Source organism: Tamandua tetradactyla, chromosome 9, assembly GCF_023851605.1.
Source record: "Tamandua tetradactyla isolate mTamTet1 chromosome 9, mTamTet1.pri, whole genome shotgun sequence".
In the NCBI taxonomy this organism is placed as follows: Eukaryota; Metazoa; Chordata; class Mammalia; order Pilosa; family Myrmecophagidae; genus Tamandua; species Tamandua tetradactyla.
The window spans coordinates 86907543-86924227 of NC_135335.1; the positions used below are offsets into that span (position 1 = coordinate 86907543).

The window sequence follows — 16685 nt, forward strand, 5'->3', positions numbered from 1 at the left end:
TGAATTCTTGACCTCAACACATCACTGCACTGTTGTTCCCTGCCCCACCATCTAATTCACATCCATGCTGTAAATATAAAGCTTTAGACTACTGAAGGAAATCAACTTCCAAAGTAAACCAATCATGGCATTTGTATGCTGCAAAGACAACAGAAGATCACTAAGCATATCATGATGCAGACAGATATAGCCCAGCCTAATGACCAAATTAAAACATAGGAGGAGACACAGACTTTGGAACAACCAATCAAACATGTTCATATCACTTTACTAAATAAAACACATCAGATGGCTAATGACATAAAGGAGAGCAAGACACTAGAAGACCATAAAAAGGAATTTGAAAGAATAAATAGAAAAATAGTAGATATCACATAAATTAAAGATACCATAGACCAAATAAAAAATATACTAGAAGGTGGGCCATGGCAGTCAGAATTCTTGCTGCCATGCCAGAGACCCAGGTTCGATTCCCAGTATCTGCTCATGTAAAAAAAAAAAATTATATATATATATATATACACACACACACACACACACACACACACACACTAGAGACAAACAACAGCAGGTCTGAAGAAGCAGAAGAAAGAATAAGTGAACTAGAAGGTAGGAAAACTGATTCCAAAGTAGAAACCTAAAATTGTGGAATTGTAACCCATGCCAAACTCTGAAATATGTTCTCCAACTAATTGTGGTGCTGTGCTTTGAAATTTATTGCTTTTTTGTATATATGTTATTTTTCACACACAAAATAAGAAAGTCAACTGTGATGATAAAAAAATATTTAAGCCTTCTAGCCTCCTATATTCTGGAGCAGCTAGAAGGAAATAGCTGAGAAGATTATATGGTAGCCCATGACAAACTCTGGGATCTGTCCTGTAACTATTTGAAGAGTGCTTTGAAAACTATTGTCTTTTATTTCTTTGCTTTGATTTTTGTTATATTATACAATAAATAAGTTAAAAAAGAAATAAATAAAACTGAGGAAATCAAAGTAAAAAAGAAACTAGGACTGTATAACACAGCAAAACCTAGAGTAGACAATGATGGTGATTAAATGTACAAATATAAGAAAGTTTTTACTTGAAGGAGTACAATTCAATGTTACCATTCCAAGATATTAAAAATGGGATGATATGGAAAAAATATAATTAATGAAAACTAGGGTCTGTGATTAACAGTAACATTGTAGTGTTCTTTCATTAATTGTAACAAAGGCAATATACCAAAGCTAAATATCAGTAAGAGGGGGAGGAGAGAGGGGTATAGGATGCTTGGTGAGGTTGTTATATCTCTTTTTCTTTTTTTTTCTTTCTTTGAGGAAGAAATGTTAATGTTCTTATACAACAAATAATGGACAAATAAGGTATGGTCTCACTAACACAAACTAAATATAATGAGCAAACTCCAAGAATGGAATTTGAGTACATAGGTTATCAGGGGTTGGAAAGTGGACAGAAATTGAGCAATCAATGATTAAGGAGTACAGAATGTTCAAATAAGGCTTATTGTAAAGGTTCTTAGATTATAAGCTCTTACAGCAATCACATCTATTCCTGAGTCTTAAACGTTATTTCTAAATTCTGAGATGCTGTGTTCTTTGTGTATAACCTGATAGTTTTCTGGGTGTCTGTATGACCACCTAAGATTCAGAATTAGAGTTCTGCAGCACTGAAAGTCAATATTACTCCATACAGCAAGCTCAGACTCTCATTAGAGATATTAATGAAATGAGCCTGGTTAGGACTTAGGCAAATCAGAATACAGGGTAAAGGATTATATTGCCTGTATTTTAAAACTTCAACTTCTGTGTGAGACCAAAGAAAGAGATGTTTATTTGGTCTAAAATTTTAATTTTCTGTAGCACACTGTTCTAACTTGCTAGCTGCCAGAATGCATTATATCAGAAATGGAATACTTTTAAAAAGGGGAATTTAATAAGTTGCTAGTTTATAGTTCTAAGGCCAAGAAAATGTTCCAACTAAAACAACTCTATAGAAGTTGTCCAATCTAAGGCATCCAGGGAAAGATAACTTGATTCAAGAAGGCTGATGAAGGTCAGGGTTTCTCTCTCACCTGGAAAGGCACATGGCAAACACAGTGGCATCTGCTGGCTTTCTCTCCAGGCCTCTTGCTTCATGAAGCTCCCCGAGAAGCATTTTCCTTCTTCATCTCCAAAGGTTGCTGGCTGGTGGACCCTGCTTCTCGTGGCTATGTCATTCTCTGCTCTCTTAGAATCTCGTGGCTTTCTCTCTTGTTGTTCTCTAGCTTTTTCCAAAGTGCTTCTTCTTTTAAAGGATTGCAGTAGACTGATCAAGACCCACCTGGAATGGGTGGAGACACTCTCCGCCTAATCAAGTTTAATACCCACACTTGATTAAGTCACATCTCCATGGAGATAAGCTAATTAAATTTTCCAACATACAGCACTGAATAGGGATTAGAAGAAACTGTTGCTCCCACAAGGTTGATTAGGATTAAAACGTGGCTTTTCTAGGGTACAAAAACCTTTTCAAACTGGCACACACACTTTCTAACTTAACTTGTCTGGTCAGTTTATTTAAACAACTTAATTACATGGAACCTAGAATAGGGAATGAGATCTTATTATTCTGTACAGGTTATTGCAGTACCTGGATACATTTCAGAGTATTTGAGGCATACATTCCAGATTATTTGGGGCAAAAAATAATATTTGAGAAGTCCCATTGAACAAGTAGGAGAAAAATGTGAAACTATTAAACTTCTCCACCTGAGGAATTCCTACTATTCTCTCTGACATTTGGGACTCCCAACTTAATAAGCCAAGCCCTTGATCTTGAGGCTTGCCCTTATGAAACTTATTTCTGCAATGGCAAAGCCAGGCCTGCATGTAATTATGCCAAAAAGTCACCCCCCAGAAAGCCTCTTTGGTTGCTCAGATGTGGCTTCTCTCTTTAAGCCAACTCTACCAAAAAAACTCACTACCTCCCAACTGCATGGGACTCGACTCCCAAGGATGTAATTTTCCCTGGCAATGTGGGACATGACTCCCAGGGATGAGGTTGCCCTGGCATTCTGGGAGTGAGAATGCCTTCATGACCAAAAAGGGGGAAAGAAATGGAACAAAGTAAAGTTTCAGTGGCTAAGAAATTTCAAATATTGTCATTCTGGAGGTTACTCTTACACAAGCTTTAGTCAGATGCTGCAGACTTCCACAGCATGCCATGCGTCAACCAAAAGTCTTCCTGAAAACCTTAGAGAGCATCCTGGGCTCTATCTAAGACGCTATAAAAGGTCTTCTTAGTAAACTCTTTTTTTCAGAAGCTTAAGGCCTCCAGATTGATCCTATACCAGATAAGCCCTGAAACTCAGAGATATCGGTCTCTCCAAGAACACTGAGTCTCATTCCTCTATCCCATAAGGTCAACACCCATTTCCAGCATGAAGAAGGTAAAATACTCATTGCCCAGATATCTTTGAAGATTGAGAGAAAGATCAAACAAGAGGGAGGATCAGTAACTGAGAAATTAAGATTTAACAAATGACTGGGACTACTGATTCAGTGTCTAGTTGTTTTAGAATAGCCAGAAGGAATAGTTGCTGAACTGTAATCCAGTAGCCCTGATCTTTGATAATGACTGTATAACCATACTACCCATGTTTGTATGGATCTACTTTTGTTTTGTTCTGTTCTACTGATATATATCTGATGACACTACACTGTCCTAATTAACCTACCTCTATTGTAAGTCTTAAAATTGGATACAGTGCATTATTAGAGATCAATAGGAGGGGGGCAAGGGGTATGGGATGTTTGGGGTTTTCATTTCTTTTTCTGGGGTAATGCAAATGTTCTAAAAATGATCATGGTGATGAATTCACAGTTATGTGATGATGATACTGTGAACCACTGACTGTATACTTTGGATGGTGTGCAGGTTTAAAACTGTTGTGTACCTCAGGAAAGCCATGTTCTTTAATTCTGATTCAATATTGTTTGATGGATCTTTATGACTAAGTTGTTTCCATGGAGATGTGACCCACCCAATTGTGGGTGGGACTTTTTGACTAGGTGGTTTTCATGGAGATGTATCTCCACCCATTTAAGGTATATCACTTACTAGACTTCTATAAGAGAGAAACATTTTGGAAAAAGCATCAGGGCCCATACAGCCAAAGACCTTTGCAGATGCAGAAGGAAAACGCCCTCTGGGAAGTGTTATGAAATGAAAAGCCAGGAGAGAAAGCCAGTAGACATCGCCATATGCCTTCCCAGCTGAGAGAGGTGTCCAGAAGCCAAAAACCCTAGCAGATGCTAGACATATGCTTTCCCAACTGACAGACGTGTTCGGGAGGGCATCAGCCTTTCTTGAGTGAAGCTGAGGTCTTGTGGATGTCTAAATTTGGACATTTTCATGGCCTTAGAACTGTAAACTTGCAACTTAATAAATTCCCCCTTTAAAAGTCATTCCATTTCTGGTATATTCCTTTCCCACAGCTTTAACAAACCAAAACAGATGAACTGTATTATGTGTGAATGTATCTCAATAAAATCATGTGAAAAAAAATCAATGGACCATAAAAAAAAAAAAAAGAAAAGGTTAAATTACCACCAATACGCTCTCCCGAGACAGGTTGGTAAATTATACACTTTTGCAGCACTTGGTGCTTACATAGGACAACCTTAACTCAAAAATTTACTTATCTTATAAAACTTAGTCTCCTAATCATGTGAAAAAATGAAGAGTTAAATTTTATTTCAGATAACAATAAAAAATGGAGTATAATCTAAGTGTATGTGATTTTCATAGTAATGTTGATTATCAAAGTAACATTGCTTTGTTTCATCTTTTGAAGAAAAGTACTCCTAACCTAGTCAGGGTGATGGCTATAACCAGGGCTTATAAATTAATGCTGACAGCTTAAAAGGCATTTGGGGAAAAAAAAAAATCACATACCCAGAAGCATCATCATTCTGCTAGTGGATAACTGAACCATAAGTTTTTTGAATTCTTTATAGATAATTTAGGGATAGAAAAGAGATTTCTCAAAATGGTAGGAAATTATTTTAATATGCACAAGGTTAGTTACCAATTGCCATTATGTCATACTGAAAATTAAAGGAACAACTCTAATTGGTCAACCAATCACTCAGCCTCCTCACTTGATTAATGCTAGAGCTATAATCAGCTTGGGTGAGAAAAAACATTTAAGAAAATTCAATAAAATATACTTTGCAGAATACGTTGCTACATGTGATTAAGGTCACTTCTTAACTTTTCCTGACTTAAGTAAAATGTTGGCTTTTTTTATATGCCAAATTAAAAATACATCCAAATTATGTTACAACTTTTTTTTTTTTTTTAATATTAGCCAGGAAAAAGCTACACATAATTCCATGATAATCCTATTACCCTTGTAATTCACTTACTAGATTGTTCCTGGGGCAGAAAGGATCATGTTCTCGCCCTCTCTTTTCTGCCAGTTGTTTCAAATACTCTGCCATTCTTTCTTTTCGTTTTCTTTTCATCCAAACTTGAATCTCTCTTCTCTCCTTCTCAGTTCTCTGTGGACATCTGCCAGAATTATGCTGAATCCTGTGAAATTTCATAGGCAGGGCATCACTTATTTTTTAATTTGTTAAGATAAGAAGTATCTAAATACTGTTTATTTAGAAAGATTGAAAAGTAGTAAACATTTATGGCCTACAGTCAATGCACTTCATTGACTTCAATGCACTTCAACCTGTCCTCCTGAAATTCACTGAAAATTATCTCAGAAAAATTCCCAAATGGTATCTTCGGTCATTCCACTGGACTTCTCTATAACATCTGACACAATCAGCTTTTCCTTCACCTTTAAACTCTCTCTTACCTGCATCTTTTCCTCTTTAAAACACTGTCTCCTTTCTTCTCTGCTCACCACTTCAATATTAATTCTTTCAAAGTTCTATTTTAGATTTATCTATAATCTATTTCCTGGATTACCTCAATCACTTCCAAAACTTGGAATACAGAGATGACCTCCAAACATTGCCTTTTTGGGTTTACCCCCACAACACACTTGCCTTGGCAGGGCCATTCATGCATGACATGAAACTCCTTGGCTAAAGGTCTCACCCCTGATCTGTCTGAAACATCCTTAGAACTGTACTGCACTCTGAGACTCTACCTATTCAACCTTGCTTCTTTCCCTATCTCCTTCACAGGGAGGAACCAGACCTGCATTGTGATCTGACATCTCTCCCTACTTCTTTTTTTTTTTATTTCCCTCAGTAAATTTCTTGTATATCTAATTCCTTCTTGGGTTCTGCTACTCAGGAGATCCCAACTAATGAAATATGTACTAAGTGGAGTTTGAGAAAATAGGCAGTCTTAGAAAGAGATCTGATACAGATTCACTTGTCACCCAGTGGGCAAAGAGGACATCACCCTAAACTGCAGATGAGGCAAGGACAGTCCCTGGCAATACGTGGCAGCCCAATTATTAAAGATCTCGCTGGTGATCAATGGAAGGGAGTGGTAATGGGTACAGAAAAAAAATAGGGGAAACAAAGGCTAAAATATATTGGGTAGATGGAAATACTAGCAGTCAATAAGAGGGAAGGATAAGGGGTATAGTATGTATGAGTTTTTTTCTTTTTTCTTTTTATTTCTTTTTCTGAATTGATGCAAATGTTCTAAGAAATGATCATGGTGATGTATATACAACTATGTGATGATATTGTGAGTTATTGATTATATACCAAGAATGGAATGATCATACAGTAAGAATGTTTGTGCTTGTATGTTGTTATGCTTAAAAAAAAATTTAAAAATTAAAAAAAAAAGATCTCACTGATGATCTCAGAAAACATTTAGATGGAAGAGAATGCCACAGCATGTGATATTCCAGATATCTGAAAGATATTGGGAGTTTGGGGCTTGCAATGCCTACAAAAATGCAGGAGATGATGGATACTGCTAAGTTTTATTGAAACCAACAGAGAGAGAAAGAGAAACTGAGAGCCATTAACAAGCAGTTAAAGGCTGAGTGTGAGAATCCAGAAGGCCGCTGTGAAAGTTACAATAAGACCCTTTTCCTCTGCATTGGAAAAGCAGTAGTGAAGACATGATAGAGTTGATGAGCTCTAGAAAAGCCTGAATGCTAACCAAGAAGGTCTGCTTGCTAAGGTCAGAGGACTGGCAGGGAAAATCTGGAATCCTATACAGGAAGACGATCTCTGGAGATGCTCTTGTGCATGTTAGCTCCACATATCCTCCTGAATGTTCAGAACTTGCAGAAATGCCCTTTCCTTCCCTAGTAAGAGCTAGCACATTTGTAATGCCGGAGGATGCTCCAGAGGCCTTCCTTTACAGGGCAACAGATAGCTATAAGGAACTGTTCCAAACTATCTCCTGAATTCAGGTCCAATAACTAAGGTGAGATCCCAGTATAACCCAACTGGGGATGTGCTGGACTTGATAAGAGAGAAGAGACACTATATACCAAAGTGTTTCAAGAATTAGCTAGCACATACCACTAGGAGCCAAGGAAGTACCCTAGGATTGGACAGATCAAGGGGACTGAGATATAAGACAGGATAAAAAAAAGAGTTCATTGACTTGGAGGCACTTTCTGAAGACACAGGATTAAAAACCCTAGGCAAGGACCCCAGGGATAGGGCCAACAAATTGCTAGGATAACTCTTAGAAGCTTGGAAAAATAGATGGCTAACACTGAGTAAAGTGGAAATGCTGAGTTGTCCTGTCCAGCAGGCATTCTGAAGTGGCTATGTTACATGAGGATCCAAAAGAAGATTAGGTCTAAGGAAGGGTACAGAGATCACACCATTCACTAAAGCCATTAAGAATGTGCTAGTAGGAGGGCTTGAACATCACCAGGAAGGTCAGAGGTGGCCTCCTCTGCAGGCCAGGGCTGATGGTAGGCTAGGCAATCACAGAGATGAGTCTTTAACACCCATGAGGATAATGGAGGCTGCCATTACCATGATGACCTATAAGGTCAGAGGGGGTGTTGATGGTTAAGAGAACATAGCAGGGGTCTTCGCCACCCAGCTTGTGTAGCTGTCCTGAGAGGCCCCTCCACCTCCTGTGCACAATGGCCACTCTTAAGGAAAAACTGATTGCACCAGTTGCAGAAGAAGAGGGAATAGTCCCAAACAATAAGATCACTGTAGTGGGTGTTACACAAGTTGGAATGGCATGTGCCATCAGCATTCTTGGAAAGTCTTTGGCTGATGAACTTGCCCTTGCGGATGTTTTGGAAGATAAACTCAAAGGGGAAATGATGGATCTGCAGCATGGAAGCTTGTTTCTTCAGACACCTAAAATTGTGACAGATAAAGATTACTCTGTAACAGCTAATTCTAAGATTGTGGTGTTAACTGCAGGAGTCTGTGAGCAAGAGGGGGAGAGTTGCCTCAACTTGGTTCAGAGAAATGTAAATGTCTTCAAATTCATTATTCCTCAGATCGTCAAGTACAGTCCTGATTGCATTATAATTGTGGTTTCCAACCCACTGGATATTCTAACATATGTTATCTGGAAACTAAGTGGATTACCCAAGCACCGTGTGATTGGAAGTGGGTACAATCTGGATTCTGCTAGATTTTGTTATCTTATGGCTGAAAAACTTGGCATTCATACCAGCAGTTGCCATGGATGGATTTTGGGAGAACATGGAGACTCAAGTGCGGCTGTGTGGAGTGGAGTAAATGTGGCAGGAGTTCAACTCCAGGGGCTGAATCCAGAAATGGGAACAGATAATGACAGTGAAAATTGGAAGGAAGTGCATAAGATGGTTGTAGAAAGTGCCTATGAAGTCATCAAGCTAAAAGGATATACAAAATGGGCTATTGGATTAAGTGTGGCTGATCTGATTGAATCCATGTTCAAAAATCTATCCAGGATTCATCCAGTGTCAAGAATGGTGAAGGGGATGTATGGCAGTGAGAACGAAGTCTTCTTAAGCCTTCCATGTGTCCTGAATGCTCGAGGATTAACCAGTGTTATCACCAGAAGCTGAAGGATGATGAAGTTGCTAAACTCAAGAAGAGTGTAGATACCCTCTGAGACATCCAGAAGGACCTGAAGGATCTGTGATGTTTGAGTTCTATGCTATAGAAATTGAAAAACTGCAATGTGATCAACCTTGAGCCATTAGTTATCATCCATGTACATGAATCACAGTTTGCTTTTATCTTCCTAAATATGTGACTCTGGGCCCACAGAATCAAAGCAAATGCTTGGTATAATGCTTGCTATAGGAGCCCTTGAACAAATAAAATTAACTATCATAGTGTGAAAAGCAAAAAAGAGAACATAGCAGGGAACTTTCAGGAAATATGGCAGAGTAGGGAATACCAAGACTCACTCCTCCTCCAAAAACTGCTAACGGACAGGCAGAAACCATCTGAAACAACTGTTCTGGGGCTCTGGAAGCCAGGGGACTACTGTATAGCATCCAGGGAAGAGAAGCATCAAGACACGAAGAAACTGTGGTAGAGAGCTGTGAACAACTTGCTCTGCAGCTGCTGCTAGCACCCATCCCCAACACAAGAGGCGAGCCTCCTCAGGTCTAGTGTCTGTCATGTTGCTATGGATGGAGAGTGATGTGGACACCCTCTTCCCCAAGAACAAGGTGTGCATGGCCAAGTACTGATCACATCTTTTGATCAGAAAATTTGATTGCTGGGTCTCGCCTCTGAATTGCTATCTTAGCCTGCCCCAAACAGGGACCATAGCAGCCACTGTTTCAATCTCATCCCCAAGAGGGTGAAGGTGGTACAGGTTCAAAGACATAGGGCGTCCTTAGGCTGTGGGGAACACTTTGCTGAAGAGTACTATCTGCTGGGCAGGCCAGGAAAGTGCAGCTTCGGGGAGCTATTAAAAAGGCTTTTCAGTGCCTTTTCTGACCCACTCCCCACAGATCTTTGGAACTGGTCTGCACTCTCTTCAGGCCCCTGGCTTTGTGTTTTTCTTTTCTTTTTGCATGGGCAAGCACCAGGAATCGAACCCGGGTTTCCGGCATGGCAGGTGAGAACTCTGTCTGCTGAGCCACCGTGGCCCACCCCCTGGCCTTGTCTTGCCTCGGGAATACTGACATGGCAAAGTCCTCTCTAGGGTGACCATTCTCAAAGAACTGGCCCTCCTGGCAAAAGCAGCTAGAGGCAATGAAAGTAAAATTAAAAATAAAAAAACAAAAAGACGAAACTACAGAGGTAAAACAAAAATAAACAGAACAGATCAAGATTCTGAAGGAAAAGAGGATAGGAAGTTTTCTCCTGAGGGTGAAGCAACTGCACAAATAGCGTCATTTTAAGAACTATACTGCATATACAGGGCAAGAATCAGATGAAGAAAAGCTGTAAAAATCCAATCAGTTAAACACAGGCAATTCTGTAGGTCTAGAATCAGTTGAACCAAGTGCTAAAGAAAAGCCTTAACACAAGATAATCAACAATAAAGAGACTATTTTGGGCAAGAGAGAAAAACTGACCTTCAGATTAAATTCTTCAAGAAAACCAGATGCCTACATATAATAGGAAAAAATTACAAGTCATACTAAAAACAGGAAGACAGGATGCAGTCAAAGGAACAAATTAAACTGCAAAGGTGATACAGAATTTGGAAAAACTAATCAAAGGTGCTCAAATAAATCTCCTAAATCAATTCAAGGAGATGAAGGCATATATGGCTAAAGAGAGAAAGGATATGAAAAAGACACTGTGGAGTACAAAGAAGAATTTGAAAACATAAAAAGAAACATTAAGAGAAATGAGAATGGAAGATGAAATAAAAGAGATAAAAAAAAAACACGAGAGACATACAATAGCAGATTTGAAAAGACAGAAGAAAGAATGAATGCACTAGAAGATAAAAGACAATCAAAATCTTACAGACAGAAGAAATGATAAAGAAAAGATTGGGAAAATATGAGCATGTTTCAGGGAACTGAATGACAGCATGAAGCACACAAACATACACATCGTGGGTGTCTAAGAAGGGAAAATAGAGGCAGAATATTTAATGAAACAATGCAGAAAATGTTCCAATTCTTATGAAAGATATAAATATACATGTCCAAGAAGTGCAATAAACTCCAAACAGAATAAGTCCTAATAGACCCGCTCTGAGACGTAATCTAATCAGAATGTCATTTGCCAATGATAAAGAACCCTGAAAGGAGCAAGAGAAAAGCGATTCAACACATACAAGGGAACTACAACAAGATTAAGTGTTGATTTCTCAACAGAAATCATGAAGGCAAGAAGGCAGTGGTATGATAAACTTAAGGTATTGAAAGAGAAAAATTGCTAGCAAAGAATCTTTATCTGGTGAAATTGTCCTTCAAAAACAAGGGCGAGTTTAACATAGTCACAGATAAGAGAAACTGAGAGAGATCATCAACAAGAGAACTGCCCTATAAGAAACACTAAAGGGGAGCTGTGTAGGCTGAAAGGAAAAGCCTAGAGAGAGAGGTTTGGAGGACAGTGTAAAAATGAAGATTATCAGTAAGGGTAACTAAAACAGTAATAAAAAAGAGAGACAAAAATAAGACATGACATATAAAAACAAAAGGATAAAATGGATGAAGTACTGCTGTTACAGTAATGACACTGACTGTTAACAGATTAAACACCACAATCAAAAGATGCAGATGGGCAGAATGGATAAAGAAACTACGATTCAACTATAATCTCTACAAGAGACTCTCCATAGAACCAAGGACAGAAATAGGTTGAAAGCGAAAAGCTGGAAAAAGATATCCCATGGAAACAGTAACCAAAAAAGAGCTGGGATAGCTATACTATTATTGGACAAACTAGACTTCAAATGCAAAACTGGTAGAAGAGACGAAGAAGGACATGATACATTAATAAAAGAGGCAATCTACCTGGAAGAAATGACAGTGATAAATATTTATGTACGGTGCCAGTCTGAAAGTATTATGTACCCCAGAAAAGCCATGTTTTAATTATGATCCAATCTTGTGGGAGTAGCCTTTCTTTTAATCCCAGCTCAATATCATAGGGCAGAAACTTTGATTAAATGATCCCCACAGATGTGATATGTCTAATTGTGGGTGTGACCTTTCATTAGATGTACTAGACCTAACAGACATATACAGAACACTGTCACCTATAACAGCAGAATATACATTTTTCTCAAATGCTCATGGATCATTCTCAACTTACAATTTACACTGAATAGACCACATGTTGGGGCACAAAACATGTCTCAATAAATTTAACAAGATAGAAATTTATCTAATGAACTCTCTCTGACCATATGGAATGAAGCTAGAAATCAACAACAGGTAGAGAACTGGAAAATGCACACATATTTGGAGACTGAACAACATACCCTTAAACAATCAGGGTTCAAAGAAGAAATTGCAAGGGAAATCAGTAAATATTTTGAGATGAATGAAAACAAGAAAACATGTATCAGAACTTATGGGAGGCATTGAAAGCAGTGCTGACATATAATGGAATAGGAGGTAGCTTCTAAATTTTATATCCAAAGTACAAGCAACAAAAGAAAAAACAGATGAATGGGAACACCTCAAATTAAATGCTTTCACCCCTAAAAAGACTGTCATAAAGGTGAAGAATCAGTTAACTCAATGGGAGAAAATATTTGGAAATCACATACTGGATAAAGGTCTGATACCCTGTACACATAAAAAAATCACGCAACAACAACAAAAGACCAAACAACCCAATTATAAAATGGGCTAAAGATATGAATAGGTATTTTTCCAAAGAGCAAATACAGAATGGTAAAAAGCACATGAAGAGATGCTCTTTTTCATTAGCTGTAAGAGAAATACAATGAGATACTACCTCAAACCAAAAGAATGGCTTCTATTAACAAACAGGAAACTACAGATAATGGAGAGGAAGTGGGGAAATTGAGACACTTATGCACTGCTGGTGGGAATGTAAAATGATCCAGAAGCTATAAAAGATACTCTGGCAGTTCCTCAGAAAAATAAATTATCAAGTTTTCCTATGATCCGGCAATAGCACTACTTGTTATATATCCCGAAGAGCTGAAAGCAGTGGCAAAACAGACATTTGCATACCAAGGTTCACTGCAGCATTTTGCACAGTTGCCAAAAGATGGAAACAATCCAAGCACCCATTAGCAGATGATTGGATTAACAAATTGCGGTGTATACGTACGATGGAGACCTATGCAGCAGTATGACGAAATGATGTCCTGAAGCACATGACACGATGGATAAACCCTGAGGACATAATGCTGAGTAAAATAAGCTAGACATAAAAGGATAAATACTGCATGATTTCACTTTTATGACCCTGTTAAAGGTAAAGTCAGAGGCTTACAATACAGAATATAGGGGACTGGGAGATACATGGAAGCTATAGATGGGTGAATGGTTAGCTAATGAGGTTCAACTTAAATGTAAGGGAATACATAGAAGTGAATGCAGTTTGTTAGTGGGAAAGGGGTTGTATAGACCCATGTGTCCCACTGATTAACAGTACAAATATAAATAGGTTCTTACATGAACCACTTCAAGGTATGAATCTTGTACAGAGAGTATGTAATTTCAGAGTATAGGGGAAAAACTGCAATTGCATGCCATGGGCTATGTTTAACAGGAAAACATCAACAGTACCACAGCAACACAGAGAGTAAATAATGATGGGGGTGGGGGTGGAGGGTCAAGAGTTAAGGGGAGGTTTGGATTTTTTATTTGGTGAGGTTGTGTTTTTCAACTATTTTCCCCTTAAGAACAATGAAAATGTCTAAAATTGAGTGTTAATGGACTGCTGACCGGACATTATACATGATGCCGAATGGATGGAGGTGGCTGAAGGATACACTGACTGAGAAGTAGAACGGCAAACAGTGGTATATATATATGATCTAATATTGTGCTGCTACAGAAAGGAACAAAGTTATGAGGCATGCAATGTTGTGAATGACCCTGTGGGACATTATGTGAGGCAAAATAACCCAAAAACAAAATATATTATATGGTTTCATTTAGATAATACTTACAAGAAAATTGAGGCCCAGATTGTAGGCTCTTATATAGCAGTCACATTTAGTTTGGAGCAGTAACTGTTCTTTCTAGATTCTGAAAGGCTGTGCTATACACGTATAACCTAGCATTTAGAGATAAGAATGAAGCCAATCAGGTTGGGATTAAGGTAATTCAGAATACAGGGTTAAAGAAGCCATTGCCTGTGTTCTAAAACTTTACCTACTCTATGAGACCAAAGAAGAAAGATTTGTTTTGTCTAGAACCTAAATTTTCTGTAGCATATAATCTAACTCAACCTGTCTGGATAGATCATTTAAGCAACCCAAACACAGAAGGCCCAGATGGGAAAGAAGGTCTATACTCCTGTAGAGCTTAATGTAATGACTGGATATATGCCAGAGTATATTAAGCCAGATAATCAAAAAGTGTTGGCAAACATAGCCCTAATACCCCTAAAGAGAGGGATGGAAAGATCAAAGGTGATGGTGGAGTTATACAGAGAAGACAGAAGCTAATAAATGAATGTGAATGTTGAATCATTAAACCGATAATCTCTTGTAGTCTCCAGTATTTTAGAGCAGCTACAAGTAAAATCCTAAAATTGTGGAATTGCAACCCATGTCAAACTCTGAAATAAGCTCTACCACTACTAGTGGGCAGTGCTTTGAAATTTATAGCTTTTTTGTACATATGTTATTTTTCACAAAAAAAAGTCAATTTTGATGATAAAAAAATATTTAAGTCATCTAGCCTCCTATTTTCTGGAGCAGCTAGAAGGAAAACTAAGAGAGGATTGTTTGGTAGCCCATGACAAACTCTGGGATCTGTCCTGTAACGACTTGTTGAAGAGTGCCTTGAAAACTATTGCTTTTTTATTTCTTTGCTTTGTATATATGTTATACTATACAATATAAAAAAATTAAAAAAAAAAAAAAAGTCTTGACAAAGTCCCTTGAGGGATAGGAGAAAAAATATGGAACTATTAAACTTTACCATTGGGGAATCCTCTGATACTGGGTCAAACATTAGGGACACCTAAGTCAATAGGCCAAGCCCTTATTCTTGAGGCTTGCTCTTGTGAGGCTTATTTATGTAGCACAACAGCTTAATCTACTATAGTTACGCCCAAGAGTTACTTCCAGAGGACCTCTCTTGTTTCTCAGATGTGGCCTCTCTCTCTCCAAACCAAATTCTGCAAGTGAAATCATTACTCTTCACTCTACATGAGACATGACACCCAGGATTGAAAGTCTCCCTGGCAATGTGGGATATCACTCCCAGGGATGAGCCTGTCCTGGTATCATGGGATCAACAATGCCATCCTGATCAAAAAGGGGAAAAGAAATATAACAAATAAGGTACTGGTGGCTGAGAGAGTTCAAATAGAGTCAAGACGCTACTCTGAGAGTTCAAATAGAGTCTACTCTTATGCAAGCTTCAATTAGACATTGCTACCTATTGCCAAACCCCAACCAAAACCCTTCCTGCCAATCCTAAAGAACACCTAGGGCTTTATCTGAGATTCTGCAAAGATTCCATGCACTAGGATTACTTTCCAGAAACCTACAACCTCCATATGGGTTCTTAGGCCAGTTAAGTCCTGATACGCAGAGGAGTCAGCCTCTCTAGAACATCAACCAGTTTCATCCCCCTATCCTATATTATCCACAGCCCCTTCCAAGATGAAAATGTTTGAATGCGCACAGCCCACATACCCCTAATGAGTGGGAGAAAGATCAAAGAAGATGGCATAATTATACAGAGAAGATAAGGTTTAACAAATGATTACTAAATCATTACACTGATATTTCTTTTAGGCTCCAGTGCCTTTCAGCAGCTAGTAGTAAAATCCTAAAATTGTGGAATTGTAACCCATACCAAACTCTGAAATCTGTTTTACAACTCATTGTTGCAGTGTGCTTTGAAATTTATTCCTTTTTTGTATATATGTTATTTTTCACAAAAAACTTAATTGTGATGGTGAACACTGCTATATGACGTTACTGTGAACCACTGATTGTACACTTTGGAGGATTACACACTGTGGTAGTTAGATTCAGTTGTCAACTTGAACAGGTGAAGGTACCTAGTTCTGTTGCTGTGAACCTCATCGGTTGCTCATTAATTTCTGCAGTTGGCTAAGAGGTATGCCTGCTGTAATGAATGATGTTTGATTTAATTGGCTGGTGCTTAAATGAAAGAGCTCAATGTAGCACAGCCCAAGTAGCTCAGTATATCTCATCTCAGCACTCTCAGCTCAGCCCAAGCCTTCAGAGATGCAGAAAGAAATCACCCCAGGAAAAGTTGTTGGAACCCAGAGACATGGAGAGAAGGCCAGCAGAGATCACTCTGTGCCTTCCCATGTAACAAAGACCCTCAGTGGAAAGTCAGCTGCCTTTCCTCTGAAGAACTAATGAAATAAATCCCCTTTTATTAAAAGCCAATCTGTCTCTGGTGTGTTGCATTCCAGCAGCTTAGCAAACTAGAACATACACGTTATGTGAATATATATCAATAAAATTGCAGTAAAATTTAAAAAGCCAATTATCACATTTATTTGGAAGGGTAAAGAACTCTGAATACTGAATATCAAAAACATCATGAAAAGGAACATTGGAGGACTCACATTTCCTGAGTTTAAAGCATACCACAAAGGTATAGCAGCATGGTCCAGG

At 38.3% G+C, this 16685-nt stretch overlaps 2 protein-coding genes across 11 annotated transcripts in view; one reads left to right on the forward strand and one right to left on the reverse strand.

Annotated features, from left to right (window-relative positions):
* The window catches only part of CPLANE1 (ciliogenesis and planar polarity effector complex subunit 1), a 232391-nt gene that overhangs the window by 28120 nt on the left and 187586 nt on the right, over positions 1-16685 (reverse strand). For 9 of the 10 annotated variants that reach the window (XM_077116986.1, XM_077116987.1, XM_077116988.1 and 6 more), the window contains one exon: positions 5417-5582. In XM_077116986.1, coding sequence (XP_076973101.1) covers positions 5417-5582 — 166 coding nt within the window. Of the gene's footprint in view, positions 1-5416; positions 5583-14019; positions 14132-16685 lie in introns of those variants that run through there. The other variant, XM_077116989.1, reaches the window with a different exon arrangement.
* LOC143646195 (L-lactate dehydrogenase B chain-like) lies at positions 8086-9012 on the forward strand. The gene has a single exon (XM_077115154.1). It carries the CDS (start codon positions 8086-8088, stop codon positions 9010-9012), a length of 927 nt encoding a protein of 308 aa, XP_076971269.1.

What these genes read in the sequence shown, in the direction of transcription:
- LOC143646195 (XM_077115154.1), top strand. Translation starts at nt 8,086, where the DNA reads ATGGCCACTCTTAAGGAAAAACTGATTGCACCAGTTGCAGAAGAAGAG.